The 10907-nt window shown below is 44.2% G+C and overlaps 1 protein-coding gene across 1 annotated transcript; it reads left to right on the plus strand.

Moving 5' to 3' along the window:
* Positions 1-155: 155 nt before the first annotated feature.
* On the plus strand, positions 156-10343 carry LOC102566734 (transmembrane protein 45B). Its single transcript, XM_014600908.3, has 6 exons — positions 156-430; positions 5819-6023; positions 6364-6573; positions 7100-7281; positions 9080-9225; positions 9667-10343. The coding sequence occupies exons 2-6, from the start codon at positions 5840-5842 to the stop codon at positions 9794-9796; spliced, it is 852 nt and encodes a 283-aa protein (XP_014456394.2). The 5' UTR covers positions 156-430; positions 5819-5839; the 3' UTR covers positions 9797-10343.
* Positions 10344-10907: the final 564 nt, after the last annotated feature.

A 10907-nucleotide genomic window follows, 5' to 3' on the forward strand; every position in this document is an offset into this window, starting at 1 on the left:
TTATGGGATGCCTGCTCTGGAGAAGCCAGCAGGCTAAGCCTTTGTTTTTTTCTGGTTTCTAGTTGGAAGTGTCCCTGGCTTCCCTTGCTTTATTGTACCAGGCTGGATTTCTCTTGAGCTTACTGTCCAAACGTGGTAAACTGAGCAAAAAGGCAGGGAGAAATGGCTCTCTTGACTTAGTGGTGAAATTCTAGGAGAATGCACGTGTTCCCTGGCAAATGGAAGGTGTTGGTAATTGTGAAACCTTGTTGACTCAGACATCTCTGACCTGGAGGATGCTCCCGTATAAACATCCGCCCTGAGAGACACCTCCCTGCTCTACTCTTGCCTTTATCTGGGACTTCTATTTAATCTGTTCCAACTACTCCCATCTGGAGTGCAAGATAGACACTTCTGCTGCAAGAAGGAAGTAGGTGTCCAAATAGTGCAGGTAAAATCCCTCTCTTTATTTTTTTCCCCTGCAAAAGGGGGCTCTTGAATGATGTGGGTGAACCTGGCTGCCTCATTTTGCTAAGAGCTGGGCTTATGAATGATCAGGAAGGGCTCTCTAGGCAGAAGTGGACATAAGGTTCGTTGCTGTTGGAGAGCAGTAGACTTGAGACTTTTCTCCCTGTTTGGGTTAACCCTCTCCCCGTGGTAGACCCTTGAAGGCTTCCTGGGCGCTGAAGGACCTTCCTCAGAGAACAGAGGTGAGACGACTTCAGGCCCTGCTCAGTGCCCTACCTTCATAATGGATCCCCTACTGTGCCCTCCAGCCTAGCTGTCTAGATAAATCAGAAAGCAGCCTGATGGCTAAGAAGCAGACGCTTTCTCCTGTGTGATTAGTAGCAAGCAGTCAGCTGAGATCTGTTTTCCATTTTCCCTTGCTTTATTTTTTTTTTTTTTTTATGCTGAGCAATTATCTGGAGGCAAATGGATTTTTCTTAATGTACATGCACCAGTCACCATGGCAGCTCTCAGTAAAAGTGACTAATGCAAGGACTGTGATTGGTCACCTAAAAACAGAGATTGTTGCTTTTCCCTGGCTGGCTGATGAGACTCTTTCTAAGACGGGCACAGGAGCTTGTAATGTGAAGGGTGAATGACCACAAGAATAGCACTAGTTGAAGGAATAGCAATAAAGTCTCTGTATGGGGTGGGGGGAGTGAATCTTGCTGAATGGGGGAGAGAAAGACTTGCATCTCCAGAGACTGTCCCTGTTTTGGGAGGAGGCCAAAGAGATTAACCAGTGGAGGGTCAGGCTGGTGGCACTCAAAATGTTGAGATGGAATAGGAAAGAGAGAGCCCGGTCTCTGTTTAGTTGTCAAGAGCAATAAATACTTGGTATCGGTAGACACAAAAGCAATGCAGTGACAGGGCTGTACTAGAGAGCAAGCATCAGGCTATGCCTCCTTGCTGGCTTGGAAAAATCAAGGCATAGTTGAGTTGATGGGAAAGAAGATCTGTAAAAGAGAGCAGAGATGAGAGCTGAATGGCCAAAAACCAGAACACAGCAGTCAATGAAACACTCTTAAGGAGATAAGGCAGGTACCTTTTATAAGATGATTAGGCCAAAGCGCTGCAGCCTGGCAGCAGCAGAGAGAAAGGCATCTCTGGTAATAGCTTCTGACTGTAACCATATTTGCAGTCTACTAAAATAAGAACTAGCTTGCTGCATAGTTAAATCTGAACACTTTGCAACTGATGGCTTGTTTTTGGATTTCAGAGGGCTTAGAATTTACTTCATCACTTTTCATATGGCTTTCTCAGCTGGTAATGCAGAGGTGGTTATGGTTTCTGTGGGCTGGTAAATAGATGTTGAGTATATTTGGTCTTGTTTGCTCTGTTTTGCATAATTTAGAAAGCAGCACTACAAATCTGTGTGACTGAGTTGCTGGTTCGAAATGTATTTAACCTCTTTCTTGGCCTCAAATGCCTTGAAATTATTTGTCAAATTGTGACTTCAGATTCCACAAGAGGTTACTTTACTCTCAATGCCCAGAAACAGGCCAGCTATAGTACAGAACAAACAAAACGTGGCCCTGGAGATGAAGAGATTAAAATATAATTTGTAGTATTCATATTTTTCCCTAAAAGATTATCTTGGTTTATGTCTCTAATCTCACATGGAGCACATTTAGCTTCTTCCTTCATTCATAACTATTAACTAGCTCCCTTGCCTTCTGTACACATAGGCTTGACTCTCCTACTGTATCAGTGGTACAGGATTATCTGGAACCTGTATCCCAAGCAAAGGGGGATGGAGGCAACTTTGGGTTAGGAACACTTTCCCTAGAAGATGCCTCAAAGGCAATGAGCTTAAAAGCACTGGGGGGAAAAGAGGCTGATCATCAAAGGAAGCTCTGTCTTAGAGGTCAGGAGGCTTAGGGATAAAGTGAAAATTGCCTGAAGCTAATCTGAATCTGGCCTTGAAAATTCTCATAGCTAAGCCAGAAGCAGGACTTTGTGCAGGAGCTCAACCTACGGCAGGAAGAGACCAGAGACCTGCATCCCAGCGGTCTGAGAACTGGCGCACGGCATCGCAGGTTCTGTTCACGAATAAACCCATGGAGTCAGAGTGGTATCTTATTATTGGCTGATGTTAAATATAGAAACTCTTTATATATAAGAGGTGTGGGGGGAAGGGGAAGGATGATCTTAATAGCATATACAACTTGGGCAGGGTTTGAATTACACTTTGACTCTTTGGAGGAGGGGGGGTCCTGCAAAAAAAATTAAACCGGTTCATTGATTAACAAGTCTACCTACGTGAAGGAGCAATCCAGTTGGAGACACTACCCCCACAGGTTATGATTTTAAAAACTTACTGGGGGGAGGGTCTTGTCCCTTATGGGGGACTCAGCCCCCCAAGCTCCCCCTTAAGTTGCACCCTGAACTTGGGTAATACTTTTCCTCATTCACATCCTTGTCTTTAGAAGAAAAGAATGCACAAAGGCTTTACAAAGAAACCATAGCAGCCTATTATTTATCTTGGATTACTTTGGAAAATCCTTTCTTATATGGACTTGAATAAAATATTTGCAACCCCATTGCATGGGAAATTATTAAGTGGAGATGCAGGTATTTAGATGGATGAAGAATTGACTATGGGGTGAGGGATGATGGCAATAGATGATGATGAAAAGGGAAACATCAAGCACAAGGGAGTTTACCAGTGAAGCTCCTTGTATTGAAGATGGAGCTAATTGTGTGCATGCATGTTTGTGGGTGCTATTGAAGGATTTTGTTGGGTTTTTTTTTTTTAATTAATGATCTTGGCATAAAAAGAAAGTACAGGCTTTTGGTGTCAATGCAAAGGAGGACTGAAACATCCTACAGGAGGAAATGGATGCTCTTAATAACCAGTGTGTCCTACTGAATTTCATTTCATTACTAATAAAGTACAAGGTCATGTATTTAGAGGCTATTTTATTCTCTGCTGATAGTAGAAATTATTAGTGGCTCTAAAATGGCTATGAATAAAGTTAGGCTGGGAACTAGAAAAGGGTTTCTAACCATCCGAGCAATCGGGCTCTGGAACAGCTTTCCAACAGCAGCAGCAGGGTCGAACAACCTAACTACTGTTCTGATGAAGCTTGGCCGGATCCGTGCCTGCAGAACACGTTTTCTGTGCATTTTCAGTTTTCTCCCTCCCAGTCCATGGTCTAAATACCTGTCTAATTTGGACTGGGCACTCTTTGAGACAAAGGCACTGTCTTCCTGTTTGTCTGCTGAGCCTTCCTCCCACTCAGGACTATCTATAGAATATTTAGTGCATGAGGTGTTTTAATAATTAGCCTCCAGTGTTGCTCATATCCTCCACATGTGAGATTTCAAATCCCTTATGGGTGAATAGCTTAATGTTTTTCTCTGTTATACCACACCCACCTATTTGAAATCTCATTTGCCAGGTGGGCTGCCTATTCAGTCTTTAAGTCCTTTCAGATGCTTTACAGTCCTTGGCCAACTTAATACTTAATCAGAGTTCTTCTGTTACTTCCTGATACACAGCATGTGCCAGGACGCTGGTAAATAAATCTACAAGGTCAGCTTCTCGGATGGAATAAATTACCATAGCTCCATTTTAAGTCAGTGGAGCTGTGGTGATTTACACAAGTGAGACCAGAGAATACAATTAATGTCCTCTCCTGCCAGTAATGGAGCTAACCTCTTTTCATGATGAGGTATTCCTATATCATGCCAATGCAGACTTTTATTAGGAGTAGTGTTAGAGTGATGTTGTAGCTGTGATGGTCCAGGGATTATGCAAGAGGCAAGAATTTCTTAACGTGATATCTTTTATTGAACCGACTGCATAGCTGGAATGGTTGGTCAAGCTTTGAATGCCGGACATTCTTCATCAGGAGTTAATTTTAAAGCAAGAGCATAATTTGCTGGATATAGTTTTGTTCTTGCTTTGGAAACTTGGGTCCTAAAAGTACAAAGGATGATGGTTTTGAACTTTTACATTAGAGAGGAATAGGATCGCTCATATGAACCAGCTCTGCTTGAATAAAAAGAAGCCAGAACTAGTCCATTCTTTAGGTTTTGGAAAATCCCACCTTGATTGCCAAGGCTTTGAAGCCACCCTATTCTGCCAGTTCTAGCTCACAGAGCTTCTCCATACCACACACTACCCTAATTTTGAAATGCCTGTTTAATTACTTCCTAGCATAGGAGGACTTGGAAAACATGCTCCAGTTGTTGATCCAGGTGCTGATGTAGAGCGCACACCAGGCATTCTGAGGATGCAGTCACTGACCTAAAAAAAATCACCATTTCAATGGGATGACAATGTGCTATCATTTAAAAAACCTTTTTGGGGAAGTATTTTTGCCCTTTTATAAATGGAAGGTATTAAGGTAGGATCTGAAGGGAGGTTTGTGAGTGACAGAAGAGGAGGTATTTTCCCAGTATCATAATGATATGAAAGAATGCATAAAGGTGAATAGAAGCATGTAAAAGGGCAGATGGGAAGGTTTTGTGCAGGAAAATGGCTGCTAGGAGGGAATGAAGCCAGCCCCTGATTTAAACCACAGCATACAATTATAATAAGCATTTGAGTACCTGCTGTCCTTTTGTGCCTTCTTTGTTCTCAAGTCTTCAACATCTGAAGGTACTGTGTCTGTGTCAATGCTTCAAACTGTATTTCCCAGGCTGTGGCCAAAAGTGCTTGTTGGAGCTCAGTCTCTTTAGTGGTGGTATCTCCATAAATGTGCCCATGTGCCCAGTATCTTCTGTGTGTGCTCTGTGATCTCTGCCCCTTTGCACCTAAGGCAGTAGGCAAAGGTTGGCTTGTTCCCTCTACTGTGCGGCAGCCCCATTTGCTTATCTAGCTTACTCAGCATCCAAGTTTTAGTGAAGTCGTCTGTGTCTATTAAAGAAAGAGAATTAATGCTGACTGGCTGGGGTCACACCCTATTAAATTCTCTTCAGAGGAGATAACTGTATTCCTAGAAAGTTTTGGGGGTTTTTTCTTTTTTTTTTTTTTTTCCCCCTCTTTACTGCAGTAATTTTGTTACATCCCTACTAAAGAAGTTGGCAACCGGATTTTTTTTAAAAAGACCTCGCCAAATTGCTCTACCACTTAACATCCCTGTCGGATCTAAGCCAGTTACTGGACAACTCTTCTCCCTCCCCACCCACCCCCAGTAGTATCATGGATGATCACCAAGGCAAGGGATATGAAAAACGTGATACTGCCAATAAATCTGTGCATTAGGATTTCACAGGAGCTGCGTGTCTTCATGCAATTGATGGCAAGCTCCATAGAAAGATACAAAGCTCTTTAGTATGAATCTGCAAAAAGACTTTGAGCACTTGTTTTTTGTGTTTTCAGACCCAGTCAGTTGGTTCAACAATGTCCAGCTTCACAGGCGATGCCCTCCGGGGCAGCTGCTTCTTTCTCTTTGGATTCTGGTGGTCCGTGAAATATCCCCTGATGTATCTGAACAGGAAGCTGAATGCAGAGAGTCAGAAGAACCTCTGTTTCCAGCGTTTAGATGTCTTTGAAGGGACAGTCAAAGCTTTCTTTGCTCTAGCAGGTAAGGACTGTTTGTTATTGCTCCTTTCTCCAGTCACCCAATGGCCCAAAACAATTACCAGGACTGTGCCACAACTATTATCTCATTAGAGACCCCTCAGTGGCTTTCACTTTAGCACTTATACAGCAGGCTAAACTTCCTCAAGCAACTGGCAAGCATACTTTAGCAGATACAAACTTAGTGCTGTATTGAGTCAGACCAGTGCATCACAGGAAGGGTCCTGCAGATGCTGCAAAAAACTCCATTTGGTTTCTTCACGTCTCCAATTCTGCTTTCATATCCCCTCCTCCCTATCCTCCTTTAGGAGTAAAATGTGTGATCTCTTTGTTTCTTTCTCTAGGGATCCTGGCTGAACAATTTGTCCCTGATGGTCCCCACTTGTCTCTGTACAGTGCGGAGGATCAGAGCTGGGTGAAGCTTGGAAACTGGCAGTACACCACCATGTACTTCTTCTTTGGCCTCTCGGGCATCATGGAGGTTCTTTCCTACCGACTCAAACTGCCCCTTGGACTGGATCGTCTCTTGCTGTCTGTGGCTCTCTTTATTGAAGGTGAGTAAAAAAAGTAATGACCGTGGCTAAAGCATAGAGGTAAAAGCTGCTGGAGACCACGAACACAGCTGGACGTCTTACAAACTGCTCAAGTGGTTGGGTTCCTTGCTGACTGGATGCTAAACAGCACGGGGGGCTTGTTCTGGAGCAGCAGTTGCAGGAGCTGAGCAGCCTGGCGTCCAGGTTTGGTGGATGAATCCCATCCAAAATCTCAAAGCGGAGTTCTGTGACGGCTGGACCCAGGCTCTTGAGAGGAAAATCTCAGTGACGCTCTCAATAAATATAGCTCAAAGGCTGACCTCCTGGGAAAACCTAGCAAGATCTGGGAGGCTTTGTGTTTGTTCTTATTGGCCATATAATGTCGTTAAGACGGAAATATCTATTTCCCTTGACTAGCTGCTAGTTGCCCCTGCATAGAACAGCAGATATGGTCTGTCCTATTCTGTTAAGCAAAGCCAGGCTCCTTTGTGAATCTTTTATCCCAATAAGGCCTCACACCAAACCATATCGGTTGTTCTGTTGGCAGGTTTCCTCTTCTGTTCTCATAACTACAACGTTGCTCTGGATCAGCACCTCCACTCCCTGCTGCTTATTGCTATATTTGGTGGAACCCTCTGTGCCTTGCTGGAAGTGTGCCTGCGGGATCACATTGTCCTGGAAATCATCAGGACCAGTCTCTTCATCCTCCAAGGAACTTGGTTCTGGCAGGTCAGTTCTTATCCAGCACTTCGAGCTGAGCTATAGCTTGGGTAAGGGCATGGAAAGGAGGAAACTTTCCCTGCTTTGGCAGGGTGTAGGACCGTTCCCCTGACCCCCTTCCAACCAATGATGACCAACAGGCTCCATGGGGCAAGGTGGTAGGACCCAAAGACAGAGCAGACAATCCCTGCTTCATTCTCCCAGGTTATTTGGCAAGTACATACGGACCAAGCTTGGTCAAAAAGATTGTCTAATTATATGCTGCTCTGCAGCTGCAGTAGCATTATGGTGTACTCTCCCATGAGAAACAAGCCTGGAAAGACTGAATATTATTTGGCCTGTAAAGACATCGCTATCAAGGAATTAAACTGAATTTTTTAGACTGGCCTGAATTTTTAACAACGCTTGGTGCCGCAGCTGCTATATGGGATGTGTGTAGTGTTGATAGCACCAGAACTTAATCGTGAGCCAGACACCCAAAATCAGATTTATTTTTTTTTAGTGGCCTTTCATCTATAAAGCCTTTAAAGATTGCCCTTTTAATGTTTTTCCATAACTGTGAAACTTGCTGGCTTTGAGAAGATTGGCTTTCACTTAGTCACCTGACTGTAGGGAAAGCACCAACAGCCGGACCCTAAAAGCCTTTTTAAGGCATCTGAACAGAGTAAAGCTATAGCCTCATGTGGAGGGAGCCCTGGCTTCTGGCCTCTGCTGCCAGGATTGGCTTGGTTTAGCTCTGGAGAGTTGTGGCAATAGGGACTCCTAGGGGACTGTCCTCCCCACTGGGTCCCCTTCTGCCTGCCCAGTGGCCAGCTTCAAAAGGAGGGGGTAGGCACCCAGTCTTCCATATTGCTCACTAACCAGCAGGCTTTCCTGAGATGGGGGAGATCCCAGTGCGACAAGACAGGCCTAGAACCCAGTTTGCCCAGTCTGAGAACAAGAGTTTGTGCTGCTGGGCTATCGATTTATCCCTTCTTCTCTGGCTCTCGTTCAGTACTGAAATCAATGCTGCCATCCGGTTCTGGTGGAGACTGCTGCCTTCTTTCCAGTTTGGATCCCAACATGAAGGAAGCATCTCTCTCAAGCTCTGAGGATGAATAGGCATTAAGATGGCCCTGCCTGTTGGCTACTAGCAGGGGCCTCATTGATGAAAAATAGGCTGCTTGGATTGCTCTTCAGAGGCACTGTGGAAAATGCAGGTTCCTCACTCTGCACCTCCAGATTATGCCAGGGGTCTGGTTCCTTCCCTGGCACTGTCACGTAGGGCTGCCCCCTCTGACACTACCACAATTTTGCTACCTGTCGAGTGGGAGTTGCCTGTTCCTGCTTCTGGCATCACATTGTGATGCCTGATCTGTTAGGAGCCACATGTGGGATCCATGTTTCCTGTCCTTGAAGTCTAGTAGCTCTAAACTACCTTTATTCTGGAAACCTACCTAATCTCCTTGTGTGGCCAAATGTCACTGGTGCTGTGACTTAGAGGCTGGGAGGTGAGAGCAGAAGGAAGACAGTAAGGGGTGGCCTGAATAGGGTTAGATGGGTAGACCTCAGATCCTACTATTAAGAATCCTAAAGGTAGGCATATTGCATTCTTGGCACCCTGAGTCACAGCCCAGCATAGGAAATAGGGCCAAGCCAAGGGGAAATATAGGAGTAGCAGTCTGGTAGTGAGGCCAGTGCATTTTGCCTGTTGTCAGTGAACGTCTTGCCCCTTTCTCACAGTAGGACTACTGTAGTAAGTGAGGAGGGCAAGCGTGGAGAGTGCAAAGTGATAGAAGGCTGAATATCACCTCTCTTATTCCATCAGATTGGATTTGTGCTGCATCCACCCTGGGGAGGGCCAGGCTGGGACCAGACCGACCGTGGAGTCTATGCGTTCCTCAACGTGTGCTTCTGCTGGCATTATGCAGCTGCTCTCCTAGTCGTGGCTGCCAACTTTGCTGCTTCTCACTGGTAAGTGACTGAGTGTTGGGAGATCAGGATAGGAACACCATTTCTCTCTGGGGTTGTTAGCCATGATTTCTCAGTAGCAGATGAGTTATTTAAACTCGGTGATATGCTGAGAAACTTGTCCATGTTTTTTATGTGCACACAATTCTAAGTTGTTACACATGGATCTCAAGTGTACAATAGGAATGGAATAAATAAGCAACCCTATACTACTGCGTTGCCAGCCTTGAATGTCACAATTGGACCTCCTCGTCTAATGAAACTCGCCAGTTTGGCATAACTGAATAAATTAAATGTTAATGGAGGGTGGGGAGAGAGAAGATGTTGAAGGGATCTGCTCTTGCATAGTAGTGCAAAATGGTGTTTATGTAACACACATGGGAGGATTTCCAAGCTATCTGAATCCATGAAAAGTTACTTTTCTGTCTCTCTCTTTAAATACAGCTACAACCAAGCTTGTCAGTTAAAGCTTGAAGGCATTGATGTTGAACTTGACATTGGGTGCTGTCTACGAAAATTCAACAGACGCTCTGATCCCGTTCTCCTACCAGAGAATGGGTTGGATGAAAAGTGACTACTTGGCTGACTGTTTTTTTTTTTTTTGCTCTGCTTTCCTGCTGATGATCCTTGTGTCGAAGTTCTTAAGATGAAGAGATTTTATTTGCCACTTTAAATAAAGTTGTGACTTTATATGAGCATCTCAAAAGTAGGAGGACAGCACCCAGTGTCCTTTGCCACACTTTTCAGATCTAGAAGGGAGACGGCAGGGAAGTTGTACCAGAGGTGTGTCCTATTTTTGTATTTAAAACAAAATGCTCCATCTTGGGTTTTGAAGTTTTTCTTCTTTAAAGACATCCTTGTTACATGTGGGTCTGAGGCAACAGTGTGCTGGCCAAGCAAGTTCCAAATTGACCCATGAAGCTGCAAGTCCTAGACTGGTGTTTGGTTTTTCTTGGGGTTTTTTCCCACAAACTAGTCCTGATATAAACTTAAGAAAAGTCCATGCATTGCACTTGAGGGGGGTTGTCACTCACTTTGGTTGATTACGGTGTGTATTTTTTGTATGCAATTTTATTATGCTATAAGTATCCGTAGCTCCCAATAAAATAATTTTAAGAGTATGTAAGCACGGTTCTAGAGCTGATGGATCAAAAAGGGACAAATAATAATCTTTTAACCCAAAATAGTTCTGAAATGGAGGATTGCCCACTAATTTTTAAGTATTATGCGGGCCTTCCTACTAATTTCCTAACAGAAGACTCATTCATAACAGAAGCAATGGCTCTACTGGTAAATAGATAAAATGAGCCCTATAGGCAAAAGTCTACCTTAATCTACCCTTCCCGAGCATGTCTAGTTCTTTCCATCTATGCTTCATTACTCTTCCAAATGCAAACAGCAAGAACAGAACTATTCTGGGGCCCAGCATCTCCCTTTCTGCTACCAGTCTTAGCCACCAGTCAGCTATTGGGGGTGGCTCAAGTCAGTTTGCTCCATATGTTTCCTTCCTGACTTACTTTATTTGGTGTTTTAAAGCCATAAGGACTAGGGAGGTGAGTTGGCTGCTGCTAAATCTCCAAATCAGATTCAGTCAAATTGAATCGGGATAGTGCTTTGAATCACCAAATTGAATTGGTGTCCCTGAAATCAGCTGAATCCAAAATGAATACTAGCCACTTCGCACA

Source organism: Alligator mississippiensis, chromosome 16, assembly GCF_030867095.1.
Source record: "Alligator mississippiensis isolate rAllMis1 chromosome 16, rAllMis1, whole genome shotgun sequence".
Lineage (NCBI taxonomy): Eukaryota > Metazoa > Chordata > Crocodylia > Alligatoridae > Alligator > Alligator mississippiensis.